Source organism: Phallusia mammillata, chromosome 1, assembly GCF_965637545.1.
Source record: "Phallusia mammillata chromosome 1, kaPhaMamm4.hap1.1, whole genome shotgun sequence".
NCBI classification, from domain to species: Eukaryota; Metazoa; Chordata; class Ascidiacea; order Phlebobranchia; family Ascidiidae; genus Phallusia; species Phallusia mammillata.
In genome coordinates this window covers 2,402,427-2,420,096 of record NC_137252.1, presented here as the reverse complement: position 1 = coordinate 2,420,096, position 17,670 = coordinate 2,402,427, and the positions used below count along the sequence as shown (strand labels likewise).

The following is a 17,670-nucleotide window of genomic DNA, read 5'->3' as shown; positions in this document are numbered from 1 at the left end:
GTAATTATTGATCCTCCTAATGTAAATATATTTTAATGTGTGTTATGCATGCACATAAGTTTCTTTGGTACACTTGGGTACACACTGTATTTAAACGTTAAATGTGCACACTGTGACCACGCATCAGTTTTTCAAATGTCTGGGCCTATACTTAAGCTAGGCCTCGTGAGTGACCACTGTGGGCAACATATGATGTGCAAGAAGTGGCCACACACCAGTTTATGCGCAGCATAGATTTTCATGTGTCTGGGCAGGCACACAAGCTCACTTAGTACACTGAGGACCACTGTAAACAACACTAATTGTGCATGCTGTAGCCATATGCCAGTTTACGTGCAGCATAGATTTTTACAGGACTGGGCATACACACAAGCTCCCTGAGGACCCTTTAAACATACACCAAATCAAGTTTACAAAGAGCCTTTCATTGACCCAAATCCCACTGCAGGATACATTTTTAATCTGTGCCTTGTCGTATTTAGGATAGCTTGGTGACTGGCCGATTCGGTATTACGCCATTAATAGGCCTGGTGTAATATGATGTGTATATGAACGCTGGTGCATGAACGCTTAGAGCAGGGGTGGGCAACCTTTGTTACTGTAGGGCCAATTATAAATGTCAAAATTGAATCGAGGGCCGCACATGTGCATAACACAAAGAGATTTTGCTGTGCTTCTTACCAAATATGCTTAACTACAAGTATAATTCGTATTTGATTCTAGCCACATTTTGCCAGATCGCAGAAAACTAGCATCAGGCGCATTATTCAGCTCAATAATATGTGATAATTGGACTCGTTTGCCAGTACTTTTGAAATCCAAGTGTCTCTGTGGGCCGCACAACCTTTAATGAAGGGCCGCATGCGGGCCGCAGGTTGCCCACCCCTGGCTTAGAAGAACATCCAAACAACAAATATGTATTTATAGTTGAATAACAAACAAAGGCACCGTTACAAAGTTGCATCGGAGATTTACAATACTTAATACGTCTGTTTCAAGGTAGTTGCAGTCAATTGGAATCCCGATCTTGCTGGTCCGATTCGAATTAAGGAAAAGGACGTCGAAAGATATTACAAAGCCCATCGCAAATTTGCTGAAATATCAGGTCGCAAAGAAACCCAGGTAATAATGTTTGGTTTATCAGAGTCCAGGCCATGTGTGTTTTGAAGGTTGATATTTGCAGTAAGCATGTAACTGGTTGACTGAAATTCTTAAAGGCCCGACATTCCGTATTTTTTATACCAAGGACTGTTTACAGTGAAGATGTTTTTAGGTGGCTAAATTCTTCCTTTTATGAGCAAGAAATAGCACGATTCCAAGAATTAATATTTATGTATGTGTATTGGCCAATTGCCTCAAACCATTCGAACACCTCCGAGTACCAACTCCTTCGTTTCTTTTACTGTGTTGTAATAAGGTAGTGGTGGCCAAACTACGGTCCGCGGGCCGCATCCGGCCCCCAGTCCTGTTTCATCCGGCCCGCCAAACACCTTGCCTGGTTTTTTTCCAAGCACCATATTTACCACTGTGAACATATATAAACCTTTTATTAAATACAAGTGTAAACAAGATGGTGTTATTTATTGTTATTCTACTTCAATAATATATATTTTAATAAAGATGGCAACCAGTTACGACAAATTTTACGTAAATCTCATTTAATCCGGCCCTCCAGTGGCAAGACAGTTGCAAATTTGGCCCTCTGGTAAAAAAGTTTGGCCACCTCTGTAATAAGGCAACAGGACGTGCATTTTGAAATTTGACCCCATTTTAGAAGTAAACATGTTAATGCCACGAGAGCGGTAGTTGTACGACATCTAGTGGTTCAGAGGTTTTGTGAGTTGAGCCGTAAAGTCCACGAGACTGTGTTGTTTTCTTGTTGCTGATAGATAGGCTCATTATTGTATAGTTTGGTCATCATCTGGTCGACGTCGGTTATGTACGTGACTTTCCAACTAGCACAAAAGCACTTTATATTGTATCGAACTGTTTAAGGGGCTCAATTTTTCATGCTTATTTTAGCTTTTGTTGTTTTGGTTTTAAAAGACAACTTATCTACATTTCGATTGTTTATCTTTGCGAACTAAACAAGTTCCTGCAATAAATTGTAACCACGATGACAAGAAATGAAAACATTTTTAGATCGTTTTCCGACTTCAACCTGGCGACCTCATAGCAGTCAACAATCGGCGTTGTGCGCATGCGCGAACTCACATCGAAAACATGCAAGATGGAGAGCGACACCTACAGGTGAAAAAACCATTTAGAAATGCCAATGATTAAAACTAACTTAAGTTTCAATGAAAACCAAATTGACAGCGATGTACAACGTACTCATTTTATTAAAGAGACGTTTCGATAAATTATTTTACTGATGATGACAATTGTTGTTGTCGAAACGTCTGTTTTTTTTAAAAAAATTCGTTTTATTCTACGTCGATGGCAAATTGGTTTTTATTAAAGCTACTATTGAAGTCTGTGTCAGGTGTATCTAACTTAAAATTGTTTTAACTTTCTTTATATTACGTCATAGGGTTCTTACGTCAACGTTGATGATCTCAGAAGCAAGTACATGTATTTGGCGCATAAACTTGGCATTGAAGTTGTACAACCTAAGATTGGAAACATGTGTTCGTTTTGAGCAAACAAATTGTCGGTTAACAAGTTTGAACTGAGTAATTTATTAACACATGTAAGTGTATACTAACTCTTGGTGTTGGTATGGAATTGTATTAAAATACTGAGTCTTAATACAAAAAACAGTTTATTTGCAAGAAAATCCAAGATGCTTTAATGATCAAAAGCAACAAACAACTAAAAACAACCAAAAATTACCATCAATACAAGAGCCGCGATAGCCACTGTTGGGATATCAATTATCATACAAGGGTTAGTGGTCAGCATGGGAAAACTAGTCCTTCTTTTTACAAAAATTAGTATTTTCATCCGAAGGAGATTTACAGCAAAGTTCTGCGAGTTGACCGAGGCGTAACTCGTGACACATAAACGGAGCAGTAGCGCTACCTAGCGGTCACAAATTACAATCAGAAATTTGACATATATTTCTAAGCGTGCAGTTTAGGAAAAAGTAAAACAAATGCGCGTCTTCTTACAAAAACACTCCGGGCTTGAAAGCATATAAACCAAACCTTCAAACATTACTTGGATTTCAAAAAAAATTTTTCTTTGCCCAGCTGATTACCAGTTTAGCAAAAATCAAAGTTTAAAATATACCTGGCATCAACACTGAGTCATTACCTGGTTTTCTTCGCGATTCATTGTCTCCGCTAATTTGGTGCGTGCTTTGTAAAACCTCTCCACGTCTTTCTCTCGCAATTGTTCCACTTGTGCTGTCTGTTGCATGTTTTTGGATCTGGAATAGAAAGATCCAGAGCTAAATCAGTATGAAAGTTAGTAAGCCTGCGCAGATTACCGCTCTTCTGGCAAATTTATGCAACCGACTTTTTGACCTCCTATTTAAATCGCTAAGAGGTAGGTCAGACCCCAGCGCAAAATTTGAAGAGAAAAAAACAACAACGACACTACACACACATCGTACACTGGTCATTTGCAGTGATACATGTTAATTCCTGTTAATTTCTCACAACATTTTTTCGCTTTCTTGTGTTGAGCTGCTATTTGAATTAAGTTCTGACAGTGAATTAATGCCAGACCGGGCGGTGTTTCGTAGCAAACCTGGTCTTGATGGAAAGGGCAATCTTGTTGTATTGTTGGTGCCATGTTCTTTACCACTCAGGCTTACTTTAATCGTCTACAGAAAACATGACATGCATAATTGGAAACAACATCAAAGTGACTTTTCTGTAAGCTTTAATGCGATAAAGCCGCAGTCTCATTGACCTACGTGGCTACATTATTTTACGTTCTGTACCGTTTCAATATTGCACAGCCAGGGCTTATTTATTGCAATAATGTTGCTGTGTTTTCTTTCACCTAAGTTAACATAATCTTTCTGTAAACTTCTATCTAAAATAAGTCAATCATTCAATGGCATTGATTCCTTTTTCAATTCGCCAACAAATGAAGTCAAAATACAAAGAAGTCGAAGAAACGTTTTCAGATCACAGTACGCCAGGCCCATTGAAGGCGTCATACCGAATAAACCGGTCACCAAGCATTCACCACCATATGGCAAAGGCGTGGGCTAAAAAAACGAGTACTAAGTGTTTTTAGCTGACCAAATAAAAACTTGTGAACGGCGAGCAGTTGGCAAATGAAACTGCACTCTACTGAAAACACAATATATAATTTCTCTGTTCAAGTACTGTAAGTGAAGTACGGATTTGCCAAAAATATGTCAGGATTAGGCGAAGATCCATATGTTAAAGCCTTGCCACATTACAAATTATTTGTACCTAAAGTTTTGTCTGAAATAGCCAAACATCCTGATTAACCGAACCCGGTTTAACCGTGGTTTGCTGTAGTGGAATACATCTGTAGGTTCTGTTTAATTCTCCCAAAACATGGTAATGTCTATTGTCGTTCCGCTTTATTACGCAACCGTTGTTTACTTGTTTAAACAGATTTATAAGTTATTTGGATTTTAAAACCATGACCCGGCACTTAATCTGGTCATAGTTTCGGAGCCCAAAGTCAAAACAAGCTAAATTTGCAGTAAATCTATCTGTCATTAAATGCTAACTGATGTAAATTAAATATTTAGTTTGCCCTGCTGACTATATAATATTACATGACACACAACATTGGTAACACTACACAACATTGGTAACACTACATAACACAACACAACATTGGTAACACTACATTTGTATTAACCGACATTAGTAAAGAGGTTTTGAAAAATCACCATAAAACAGGTTACACTTCTTGCAAACACATCAATGGTTTGGGTGTTAGCCATTTCTTAGGGTAATGGTTTAGTACAGTGGTTCTCAACCTTTCGTGGACCGTGGCCCCCTCAAAGTAACTTTTGGACCTCGTGGGCCCCCTTCAAGTTCAAGTAACCCTGTAGGATCTGTGGCCCCCTTAAAAAATCTAAATGGCAATCTCATGTTGGAATTCGGTATTAATTTAGACTTTAAACGGTTCGAATAGAATAAACAAGAATCCGTAATCTTAAAACACCTCAATATAGAGCAGGGGTGGGCAAACTACGGCCCGCGGGCCGCATGCGGCCCGGCAAAGGAGTTCATGCGGCCCGCCAAATGTTAGTAAATTTTAAAAAGATAGTTACCGAGCAACGCTGAATAGTATTATAAGCACAGGCGTACAGTTTTAAAAAATAAAAATAAATACCGCGGGTGCGACTTGCCGATACCTGTACCATGTGCAGTATCTGTAACCGTACCATACTTTGGAACTAAACACAGATACTTTTTTCGTGCTTTAGCCTGTTGTTTCTGCCACGTTCTTATACAAATCGTCACTTGACATAATTTCTTCGTTCGATAAAAGTGAAAGCGATTCACGTTTTTAAATACAGCCCACTTTGCACTGTTGACTCGAAAACTTTGGTTACTTTGGATCAAGTTTACGCCTTTGCGGTACTTTGCAAAAAGACAAAAAATAGCTTCAGAATCGTTAACACAGACCCGCACAACACCTAAAGATGGATCCTAAATGCGGCTCGCATTGTTTAATGTTGGCGCAAGGAATTTATTAACAAAACAACGTGCTTGTTTATTTTGAAACAATTACAATTGTAGCGTTTCAACCAATGTTTGTCCAATCAAGTGACAACAAATTTATGTTTATAGCTGAAAATATGCTATGTTAATATTTTGGGCTAAATCAGTCGTGTACGACCACATGCGGCCGCGGAGACGGGTTTGTGCGGCTGTGACCATGTTTATCAAAATACATGCACTGGAGGCCGTGACGTAACTAAAACTATTTTGCCAACTATTTTAAACTGCTAAAAACAGATTTCGTGTGACTGGAAAAAAAGATTACCAGCCTATTAACTGTATGCGGTGCCTGTTTATCCGCTTATTGTGTGCAAAGAATCCGAAAAAACAGGCACAGCAATCGTCACAATACAGATTATGATGTCATAAACAATCAGCTTCGTTTAGCTAAACTTATGCACCATGTTAGAAACTATTAATCTAAGCATTTTAGGTGGCTTTAAATGGTATATATATAATATAAACCTAATTCTTTACACCAGTTATTTTAAAACAAAAACAAGCAAGCAATTGGCGGCCGTTGGTGAAATACTATGCGGCCCGATAAGATTTAGAACTTTTGAATGCGGAAACTGCAAAGTTTGCCCACCCCTGATATAGAGTATACACAAAAAGTATGTGAAATGGTCGATTAAATTAGGGATTAAAGTAATAAAAGGAAATGAATTTTAGTGGGTGTTTCAGGTGAATCTACACCCGTGCCCCCCCGGAACACAGCTTGTGGCCCCCCTGGGGGCGCCATGGACCCTGGTTGAGAACCACTTGTTTAGTATTTCAACATATGTATATCAACGCAAGAATTAGTATACTTACATGTGTTAATAAATTAATCATTTCAACGATGTTATAAACGACAATTTGTTTTTGTTTTCTCAAAACGAACACCTGTTTCCAATCTTCGGTTGTACAACGTCAATGCCCAGTTTAGCAGCAAGCTGCATATACTTGCTTCTGACGTCATCAATGTTGGCGTATGAACCCTGTGACGTAATGAAATAAAAACGAGTTGATTTATCGACGTGTTTTGCATTAAGGCTTGCGAAATGTTTTCTCACCTGTAGGTGTCGCTCTCCCCCGTCTTTGTTATCGATTTTAGTTCGCGCATGCGCAACACGCCGATTGTTGACTACTATGACGTCACCCGCTTGCAAGCGAAAAACGATCTGCAAGAAAAAGTTAAAACTGAGCTCCTTGGTACAAATACCTACTGGGCTTGAACGCTTATGAACCAAACTTTTAAACAATACCAGGATTTTTTCAACTTTTTTTGCACGGCTGATTCCCAGTTTAACAAAATTCAAAGTTAATTAAACATGCTTGTAAACAAAACTTAGACATTACCTGGTTTTCTTCGCGATTTATTATCTCCGAGAATTTGGTGCGTGCTTTGTAGAACCTCTCCACATCTTTCTCTTTAATCCGGAGCGGACCTACCAAACCCGGGCTCCAATTAACTGCAACTATCTTGAAACAAAAAGTGAGAAAAAGATGATTTCATGAGCATTTGCCGAAACGTCTGAACCAGAGTTGTAAACGGGCCTGAAAATGAAGCCCGAACCCGAAAGTACAAGCCCGAAACCCGGCCCGAACCCAAATCGTTTTTGAGAAGCCCGTTTTAGGACCGAAAGCTTGAATGACAGGCCTACAGATCGAAGTCTCAGCAACCAATAACACAGCAAACACAATAGACAATAAAAGACAAATGGTCCTAAACAAGGTCAAGACAAGCAACTGGCTACTTAGCTAGTTAAATTGATTCAAACAAATACTACCGCAGAGTGTAAAGTCAGACCCGAATCAAGACCATTTTTTGAAGAAACCAAAGCCCGAACCCGAAACCCAACTCTGTTGGTCTGGACAACCAATTTGGTTGCAATTTTTGTTTCTACTCTTTGGTTAAATAAAGTAAAATATCACCTAATCACAAAGGGGAGTTTATGAAACTTTGAAAGACCGTTTAGCAGTAACCTATCTTTCACAATATACACTTTCCACCCCTTGAGAATATAACCTAAAAATTATTTTGTCTGTTTGATAAAACTTAACAACATTCACGGTTGGATGTAAGATTGTTAGTTTTGTTGATTAATCGGAGCAAATAATAGGTCAGAACATTTGTTGAAGCACTTTAACATTTTGAGACATTTGACAATCTGCACTGATGGTGACAACAGTGATTGTTGAAAGGTCTGCATTATGTAATTCATATAAACAAGTTGTTTTGGCAGTTATGTTTATGATTAAATAGAATAATAAAATGATACAAAGAGAAATCAACAAGTCTGGTACCTACTTTATCGAAGTAATCAAGTTCAATATGACATTTCTGATGCTCCAAATGGGCCGGATGACTAAGGTGATGACTGTAAGTATCCCAGGAAGCCGGTACTTCCGACAACGTCTTGAAATGTTCAGGCGATTCTTTACGTAAGGTTTCAGCGGCATCAAACAAGTCAGTTAGTTTGCTTTCTCCACCACGAATTGTTTCGTCGAATCTGAAAAATCAAAGCTTTACCACAAATCACTAATTGTTGTTTTCTAACCGTTTGCGCTTAAGGCTATCTGAATGCATTAAGATCTCAAATATAGATTTCAAAATTATTATGAATTTGTTCTCTGATGCCACGACCATCTTACAGCACACATAAAAAATCAAGAATGTTTTTATTTATTTTATATTTTGTTACATCTGTCAGTGGTGCAAGGCAAAAGTTAGGATTTAACATTCTAGAAAAATGTTTTGTTTTAATGTGGGCTTGTTTAGATTACACCGAGGCGTGCTTTAATGATCGATAATCTATAAGTGTTTAATTCTGGTATTGTTAAATATTTAAATCTGTCACTGGAAAAGGTAAATGGTTAATGGTATTTGTCAAGTTTGTAGAGCTCTTCTGGCAAATGTATTTTTCGACGTTTCGACGTCCTACACAGATCGCCTTTATCAGGGTAAATAACACTAAATGCGACTTGTACAGTGCACGATAAACAAAGAAAAAAGAATTAAACCCAAGCACGTCACAACGAATATTTGTCAGAAAGCTCTAAAAACTTGATATTATGCCTGGCAGCAACAGCTCATAAGTTATATGTTAATGGTACTTGTCTCCTTCGAGAAATAAAAAACTGCATAACTTTAATATAAGTTATAGAAACACAAAATCACCTTAAACAGTGCAGGAAGAAGAATCCAGCCGGTTGTTCGTAAGCGGTGCAATCCATGTGGAATGGCAGCAATGTTGGGTTGTTGTTTCCATGTTGTGAGTTACTAAAATCCACGTCAAATCGCTACAAAAATATTATTTATTATTATTGTTCAACGTTCATTTTGAAGAATATTTGTGGCAGAATTATACATTGGCATGAAATGAATATGCGTTGCCGTGGAAAAAGTTATTCATTGATGCTAACGTTAACGTAAAATTGCTAAAAATAACGTTTAATATTTTAAGAAATTTACTATTACATATTCCAATAGTTTTGGGCTTAAAGTTGCACTTTTTGCTATGTTTGAAGGCGATAAGAGACTTTAGTTTGATGATTGTTCGGCACGAATAAAAACAAGTCAGCATTGAAAACAAGACATTAAAAAAAACAATTTCTACTTTTTTAAGTGACACAGTACCAGAGGAATGCATGTTTGTGTTTGTTGAGATCAGTGGTTCTCAACCTTTTTCCCCTGCTGCACCCCTTTCAAATCACCAAGCAATTTTTCCACCCCACCAGTTTTTGTATTTATATAGAATAAATCTAACCAACCTCAATGATTTAGCATCCCCGCACCCCTAGGAACAATTCTCGCACACCTTGGGGGTGCATGCACCTCTGGTTAAGAACCCCTGGTTTAGATGGAGAGAATACTTTATTGCTAACATAAGGAAATACACGGCATATGTTTGCGAAGAAATGTCACCCCTCCTATATTTTGCGCCTCAATTAAACCTCTTACCACTCCAAAACATGTTTCTGTAATTGGAGCCAACATACGAACAACCTAGAAATAAAAGCAAGTATGAGTTATACGATTTTGGAACAAGATCACATCTTAAAATCAAGCAGGACAATACATGAGTCATATTTGTTCCATGCATTCCTATATCATTTTATGGAGTAGATTTTGTAGATTTTATAACAAAAATTGTATCAAGACAGTTTCCCAACCATTTCCATATTTGGTGAGACATATCTAGCTTGCGGTATGATTTGAAACCACAGGAATGTATGCAACGACAGATCAAGCTCTTTTTAGCACAAAAAGACAACGTTTTATTTCACAAACCTCCAGAGATTTATTGTCCTCGCACGGAACGTTTTTCACTAAACAACATCCACGAAGAATAACTTCTTCACAAATTCTAAAAAACGGGATTTATTGAATCAAGGAAGAATCTCCAGTAGGTTAATGCTGCAAGCTGCAATTGGTTAGAATTTTTAAAGGGACAACTATAAACTAAACTGTATTTAATGTTCTCGTAACAAGATATTTGTGCAAATAACGGAGGATAAAAATGCTATAGACTTAAACTCCTGGACCTAAATGTCACAAAGTTTTACCAATTATAAGATTAAATTAGTTATCCAGGCATACAACTATATCTCACGCAAAAAGTGTTTTACAAAAAGCTTTACTTAATTTTCTCACCTAAAAATCGTTCGGTCAGGGTCATCCAGTAAATTCTGATATTCCACTTCCCGAACCGTCAAGTCCCCGACGGAAGCACCATTCTTACTGATGACGTCACGCTTGTCGATGAGGTCATCAAGGCATGCGTCACAATAGCAATGTTGACGTAACCACTGGGAGTCGTACTGAATCACGTGACCGGGAATGATTTCTCCGTTGATTTCGACGTTTATTGCTTCTCCTGGTGCAAAGAAATTAAAAATATTATTGGAGCGATTGCAGAAACTGGATTATAGCCAAGAACTGGATTTTGAGACGAGGATGCGAGCGTTTTTTGCACAATGAGGGCGAAAATGTGCAAAAGTATATGTGTACACAGTCTCAGAGAAAAATCGAAGTTATACATTGTAACGCGTAAAATTATAGTATAGTATACACTGCCATTTACCTTTTTTGTCTACAACGACCTTGGCCACAGTAAGAACGTCTGGCAATGTTGTAAGGTCAGCAACATATGTTGCCTTGTATCCAGGCTTGCAGGTCTTGCAACAGCAATAATATCGCAACCATTTGTTGTAAAACCTGTTTACAAAAAGTAAACCTATTTGAGCACAAAGTATTGTCAAAAAACGACGGATTTTAATCGCACAAAACCGAAAAAGTAAACGAACAGGCGCCATGTGCAATTTCTTTAGGATAAGTCGTCTATTTTGCAAATTCGTTTCTGAAACCAAAACTGCATCATCAAAAAACGGTATTGTGTTTCTTGTACGGATTTATGCTTTTAATTCACTTATTATCCCCACCTGCTTGTGTGTCCGTCATTCCAAGTCACTTTAACCAATTTGTCTTCAGCACAAGCAGATGCAATTGTAAACTTCATGGCTTTAAATTTCTTTAAAAGTTAAATCCCTAACACTATACTGGGCACGTGTTTGGGAGAAGAAATAAACTGAGTTAGATACGTTATATGTGTGGTGTAACACCATGCACTCGCAAACCGTTCTGATCCGGTCTACGGCTGACTGTTTGTGTATTGCAGTAATTTTAGCTACCTGGTGACCACATTTGTAAGTGGAGGCAAGTAGAGCCCTAAGGCATTTGCAATAAACGTACCCGGTAGGCATTTGGTTTCTACACAAACATAATATTGTGAGAAAATACCCCAAAAAATCGCTTTTGACTACTTTAGATAAATAATTGAAGTAAGTTTTACAGGTTGGCCCAAATTTTGCACGAAACATATTTCGTGTGGCCTTTCAATTTATTCATCAAAATGTAGCGCGGTATTTATTTGAGGCTCAATTAAATAGCATAACACCTGGTGCGATACAACGCTTAAAACGAGAGAAAAAGAAAGAAGGCAATCTGTCCTGTTTGCTGACAAAACTTGTGCGGCCCGCTAATATATCACATTGTGTTATGTTGTCTCAAATGTATTTTTAGTTAGTTTTCGATAAACGCTTGACATCTTATAAATACTTCTGCAACGTGCTCGAGCGAGGATTTGCGCTGATGAGTCTGAAGGTGCGGGGGCGACGTGCGTACCCCGCAATGAATAACAGAGCCCTGGACTGACTTATAGTTTGGAAATGTTCTCTTGCGTCAGCTGGACTTGTTGGGCTATGTTATTCTTTACTCGGAAGCTTGTTATTAGAAAAGAGAGTGATCAACAATAAAGCATTGACTTTTAAACTGATACTCTTCTTTCTTGCGATCATTGCAAAACAGTACCTTATTTTACTCACATCAGTTATTAGTTTGTTTTAAGTTAAACGCTTGCAAAGATATGCAGCACTGCAACGGATTGCATAACAGTGAAGCGCCTAGACCTCTCTGTCCCGTTTGGTCGCTGGTTTGGCGTCTCAAGGGGATAGTTAAGCCAATGACAGTCGATTCGTCTTCCAAGGGCCGTAACCAGAACGGCTTAGATGGCGCTGCGTGAGATAGAGCGATCCAATGGAGTTGCTCACGGTTGACTCGTTGATAGAATCTGACGGCTTGACGTAGTGCGGATGGGTTGTGGGCTTGTGGCCAAGACAAGCCTCGCTAAAATCAGTGCTTATGATCGTCCCTTGATAGAACTCTGACCTTATCTCTTGCAGACGTCGTCGGAGCCCTTCTACTAGCGTTTGGTCGCTATCGTCTAAGAATTCGGTTAGAGAGATCACTTCTTCTAAGGCGCACGATTTGAACTTCAAACTAAACTCTTGAAAATTGGAATTCCAAACGAAAGTCGAAACTGCGTTCTGAATTACTGTCAACCGATTAATTTCGTGTTTAGCAACAGCGGAGAGCTGCGGTGTGCGTCTTTGAACACGGTCGGAAAGGCGGTTAATGTCTTCTTCTTCCTCACGGTTTTCACCTCGTCTATGAGATCTGGGACGATTAGAAAGTCGAGCAAACCTGGCAGACCTACGACGAATTAACCCTCTGATCTGAGCTCGTTGCATTACCCAAACTTAAAGGCTAAACACACACAGAGTGATTAAATACTCTGTATTCTTGAATAAGGTTGTAGGCGAAACGCTCGAGTTAGCCTTGATTGGCTATGAGTAAACAGCAGCAATTATATGTATGCATTTGAGAAATAGAAGGACGAAATCATAAAAGGTCACACTTATATAGCAGGGCAAAACATTGGCTGGTGTTCGAATTCTTTTTCTCCAACACTTTGGTCGTGTTGAAAAGAGGGTAAACACTTCCCTTTCGTGGTGTGAAACGTTATTGCTAAATAACATGCTACCGTTACCATAAACATTGAGCACAATAATATTGTAACCGTTACAAAAGCTCCGTATAGTCGTGGGTCCATGAATGTTTCTTGATCTTGTGGTAGTCTTGTTGGTTTATATTTGAATTGGCTGAAATATCGTCTTTGTGCTTGTAGGAATGCTCCTGGGACAGGAGAACTGGAGGCAGCTGGTGAACTGAAGCAAGTTCCTGGCAGTCTCATTTGTTTTCCCAACATAATTTCAGAGCTGGATGCCCCGAGATCGTCATTATGTGTTGCGTTTAAGGCAAGGACAGCCAAAGGTAAGGCGAAATACCAATCGTCCTTGTCAGTTAGACTGCGCAAAGCACGTTTTAAGTTTCTGTTTTGTCTTTCAACCGCGCCATTAGATGAGGGCCGGTAAGCACAGGTTGTGAAATGCTGTATATTCAAGTAGGTCATGGCCTGTCGCCATTCGTCATTGGTAAACGAGGAGCCTCTGTCTGAAGATAGGTAACAAGGCGTCCCAAAAACACTCACATAATTGTATAGAAAAGCATTTATTATGGTCGTAGTTTTGGCATCTTTTAATGGTACAGCAACAACATGTCTTGTGAACCGGTCAACCATGACTAATATGTGACAATGGCCATTAGAATCGTTCAATTTCCCAATCAGATCGATATTAATGTGCTGGCCTTTCTGACTTACGGGTGGATAATGTTGGAAAGGCGTCTTTACATGTCGTATGACTTTAGTTCGTTGGCAAGCTTGGCATGACCTTGACCACGTTACTAAATCACGTTTCATGCCAGGCCAGACAAACCGTTTAGATACTAATTTGACTGTTGGTTTTACTCCAGGGTGGCTCAAGTTATGAATTAAGTCAAAGGCGAGCTTCCTGTGACCTCGTGGAAGAAGAGGGCGCGGCGAGCCTGGGATACTTTCATCACAAATAAGCTTGAGGTTGCTGTTTGGTAAGTTGTGTAACTTTAAGTTTAATGAATGTTCTGCAGAATTACAAAAAGCTTGTAAGTCACTGTCATTTGTCTGAGCCTTAGCTATCGTCTCATAGTCTAGCTTGTTTGCATGGTGGTAAATGGCATTGATGCTTGCCCTGGATAAGCAATCAGCCACCGTGTTTTTAGCGCCCGGTAAGTATTCAATATCAGATGTAAATTCTGAAATGAAAGCCAGAGCACGAGCTTGTCTCCTGTTGGCAATGTAGAATTGCATATTCAATTTGTACTTGCTCAAATTCTACTTCGACAGGACCAAATCCAATGTCAACCGTCTGTAATGACTTCCCAAAACACTGGATAGGCTGACCAGACACTGATGTGTATTTACTGGTAGCTTTTTGTGGTTTCAGGCCTGCTTTGGCTGGAATGAAGCTCCCTGCGCTGCCGCTGTCAATCAAAAACTCAGTATTGGAAAGCGAGTCTTTCACATGAGGTAAGTTCTTGTCTATAGTTTGAATAGCATTTAGTGTTTGTCTTGGTACTGCAATTTGCAATCCTTCATGGTACTTCGAACACGGGGGGACATAGCACTTGAAAGCATTGTCCTTGTATCGTTCGTGTATGTAGCAAATGCTTGGCGAATTAGGGTTTTGACGTCCTGGGCGGTGGTCCTGGTTCGTTTCCGTAAACCGAGGGTTCCTTTCATGTTGCGGTCGAGTATCTGTTTGAATGTATTCTGGCCTTGGCTGCTGTTTAGGAGGTCCCCAAAAACGCGGTTGATTGAACTGTTGGTTTCGATGGAATTGCTGTTGGTGATTGAAAGGTTGACGGCTATAATTCCCTTGAAAACGCGGTGGAAATTGATTGCTATGTTGAAAATTAGGTCGTCGTTGGTCCTTTTGAAATCTTGGAGTTGAATAGCGTTGCTGGCGGTATTGTGGTTGTCCTCTGGAGATCTGCGTTAAAACCTCATCCAATTTTGCTGATAGCTGGGTTACCTCGGCGTTTTTTCCATCTTGTGAGGGTGTTTTCTCACTAAAATTACCTGCCACATATCTGTCATAATATTTCGCCATGTCTTTTAGAGTGTCAAATTTCGTAGCTCTTATTAGCGGTCTTACATGGGTGGGAAGCAGATTTAAAAATGTGTTTTCCACTAATTCCTTAATGGTTGGGTCATCTGTTACCTTTCTGGGACAAACAGATAGGAGTTTCTGCAGTAATTCAAAAGCTGACTCATTGTTTGGTCAAAGGTTATGTCTTGCATCAATTGAATCCATGAGGATTTTCCACCGCTTTGTAGCTGTGAAATCATTAGGTCTTTCATCGATTCATACGGTCGTTCGGAGTCTGATGCTTGCACAATCGCAGAGCGAAACTTCTCTGTTTGTTTTTCATTGAAACTGGTTATTAACATCGAGAAACGTTATCATCCTTGACTTTATTGGTGTCAAAAAAGTGTCTAAAACCTTGAAATATGTTTTGATGTCTTTTTTATGCGACCATAATGGTGGTATTTTTAACACGCTCATCCGCATTGTGTCCAGTTCTTGGTGCAGAACATTGGTGGAAACGTTAGTCACTGGGACGACAAACTTAGCAAATCCACTTAAAGCCGGACCGCTTAAATTTTGAGATGCACGGTCAGGCTGTGTTGGCACTTTGTCGTCATTGTTTGCGTCGCTTACTGGCTGCTGTTGTTGGTGTTGGCTTGACTCAGAAGTTGTGATAGATTCGTCAGACGTACTGAAGGTTGCCATATTAGCTTTGCTTCGTGTGTTGTACACGTGAACTGACTTTTTCTGTTCAGGCGTTGACTTGCCTCTGTTTTTGACCTTTGAACCCTGACCTAACGTGACTGAGCGAACTATTTTTGACAGTGTGATAGGCAGGGTTGCCATCGACTTGAAACCAAAAATAAGGACAACCGAAAAAATCAAATTTTCGTACGAAACAAAGCAAGCGTTTGTGAACAAATCTTTGCATTTATACGAGCCATGACATATCATATACAATATTTTGCCCAGAAACAATCTGTTCCAGCAACCCCTTGTTCGTAGAAAATGTTTCGTGCATCTCATAGCTCAGGGCTTGGTTTACTTTTACTTGTAGCAGGGATTTGACTCATAATTGTTGAAAATAAGACAAAAGAAGGACTCAAGTGAAAAATAAGGACATTTCTTAGAAATAAGGACAATGAACTTTTCTAAGACATATAGCCCTTCAAAATAAGGACAAATCTTAGAAATAAGGACGGTATGGCAACCCTGGTGATAGGTGTGTATCTAACTTAGTGTGGGAAAACCTTTGTGTCTCTATCGAAACGGCTGAAGCCAGATAAACCAATATATATATGGGCAACAAATGTTAGTAAAGCAAAACAGAAAACGTTTCCGGCTTAGACAAAGCCACTCATGCGAAACGTGAAATCTAATGTCATCAAAAATCACACAAGCTTATTGCATGCACTATACATATGTTTTAAAATGGCGGGAAGACAAGTGCAGAATTGCAACGCACTTACTTAATCAAGGGTAATGAAATCCGATGTCGCGAAGGCGGAAATGTGAATGGAATGGATGAGATATTCTAGATGTGAGAGTTCCTCGTCCTCAGATAAATCCCACGAAATCTCGGCCGATCTCTTGTCACCAGCTGCACTGATGAGACCTTATAGGTCGAAACAGTGTGCACTGTCTGCAGCTTATATATAGCTTATTTTCGACTTTGTCGCCGGGGAATTCTGGGTCTATTCTTAGACTATTTTTAGTCATCTGGTAGTGTATTTTCTTCTATTTTTCTCCCTTTGGGGATGTGGAAGCTGATTTAATCGTTCGCCTTTAAACGTTTACTCAAGAATACAAAGAAATAAGAAACACTCTGTGGGGCTGTAATCAGTCAGCTGTAATTGAGATGCAAAGATCAGACTCACCAAACAATTTGCAATGAACATCATAGTTTACACTGTAGCCGCCTTTAACAAGTCGCCATCGAGGCAGGTCGGGCTACACCAGGTTGTTGGAACGTAACTGGAAACCGGAAACATGTAACAGTGTGGGAACAACGACACTGTAAATGTAATTCTAATAGTTACTGAACCATGAGAACGCATGGAACAGTAAAGTTACACCACTCAATACCATATGTCGCAAAAGCAACATATAATTTCAATGCGAATGAAAAGTCATGCTTACACAGTTAAATTTTGCATTACTTAATGCTTAGTCAAATGAAAGTGCCAAAATGATAGTTCTTACTGTCCTTAAAACGTTCTTTCTGTCCTTAAAATACTAAATGTTGTAAATTGAACTTACTTTCCCTACTGACTACATAATGTTTACGTGACAACACAATATCGCTCAAACACTCTTGTATTGATTGACTGTAAACGCTTTAGCCTTAGGCTATTGAGACTGGATTATCTGTCTCAAGTCTAAACTGTCGTCACAAACTAAAATCTAATTTTATACTTCATCAAGCGTGAATTCGCTGTTACGCTTACGGATCCCTGTGCACTATTTTCAGTTTTTTAAGAGTTAAACTATTTAGCAGGGCTATGCCCCTAAATACATAGAACCTTTAGCACACCACCTCCTGATTTTAACAGGTGCAATGAAAAAACATAATCATCATCATAATAATTTGCAGCTGTGCGAGGCCTCTATATACTGACGCAACTGGGCGCGGCCTTGATATCCGGTTGTT

General features: G+C 39.2%; 2 protein-coding genes, 1 long non-coding RNA gene and 1 pseudogene across 5 annotated transcripts; 1 reads left to right on the top strand and 3 right to left on the bottom strand.

Moving 5' to 3' along the window:
* The first annotated feature begins 1,072 nt into the window (after positions 1–1,072).
* LOC145202688 (uncharacterized) lies at positions 1,073–2,597 on the top strand. The gene is made up of 3 exons (XR_013853323.1): positions 1,073–1,122; positions 2,143–2,250; positions 2,534–2,597. It is a non-coding gene; the product is annotated as an uncharacterized LOC145202688 (long non-coding RNA).
* Positions 1,563–17,576, bottom strand: LOC145239670 (gamma-butyrobetaine dioxygenase-like). Of its 3 annotated transcripts, XR_013862358.1 has the most exons (14): positions 16,490–17,576; positions 11,097–11,213; positions 10,739–10,872; positions 10,309–10,531; positions 9,946–10,021; positions 9,616–9,660; positions 8,833–8,954; positions 7,963–8,164; positions 7,011–7,133; positions 6,725–6,832; positions 6,483–6,649; positions 3,259–3,373; positions 2,543–2,612; positions 1,563–2,244 (listed from the first exon to the last, which is right to left on the bottom strand). XR_013862358.1 is itself a non-coding variant. In XM_080103056.1 (10 exons), the coding sequence occupies exons 1-10, from the start codon at positions 11,171–11,173 to the stop codon at positions 6,542–6,544; spliced, it is 1,218 nt and encodes a 405-aa protein (XP_079959182.1). In that variant the 3' UTR covers positions 4,772–6,541. The 3 variants fall into 3 exon arrangements, 1 of the variants encoding a protein (XP_079959182.1); XR_013862359.1 differs by lacking the exons at positions 1,563–2,244; positions 2,543–2,612; positions 3,259–3,373; positions 16,490–17,576 and adding an exon at positions 3,393–3,772 and having other exon boundaries at positions 11,097–11,173; XM_080103056.1 differs by lacking the exons at positions 1,563–2,244; positions 2,543–2,612; positions 3,259–3,373; positions 16,490–17,576 and having other exon boundaries at positions 4,772–6,649; positions 11,097–11,173.
* Positions 12,911–13,633, bottom strand: LOC145209322 (uncharacterized). Its single transcript, XM_080079598.1, has one exon. The coding sequence runs from the start codon at positions 13,631–13,633 to the stop codon at positions 12,911–12,913; it is 723 nt and encodes a 240-aa protein (XP_079935724.1).
* Positions 14,170–16,492, bottom strand: LOC145239629 (uncharacterized; annotated as a pseudogene).
* Positions 17,577–17,670: the final 94 nt, after the last annotated feature.

Coding starts and splice junctions, on each gene's coding strand:
- LOC145239670 (XM_080103056.1), bottom strand. CDS start 11,173: ATGAAGTTTACAATTGCATCTGCTTGTGCTGAAGACAAATTGGTTAAA. Junction 10,022..10,308: donor CCTGACCGAACGATTTTTAG/GTGAGAAAATTA, acceptor CCCGTTTTTTAG/AATTTGTGAAGAAGTTATTC. Junction 8,955..9,615: donor CAGAAACATGTTTTGGAGTG/GTAAGAGGTTTA, acceptor ATATTTTTGTAG/CGATTTGACGTGGATTTTAG.
- LOC145209322 (XM_080079598.1), bottom strand. CDS start 13,633: ATGGTTGACCGGTTCACAAGACATGTTGTTGCTGTACCATTAAAAGAT.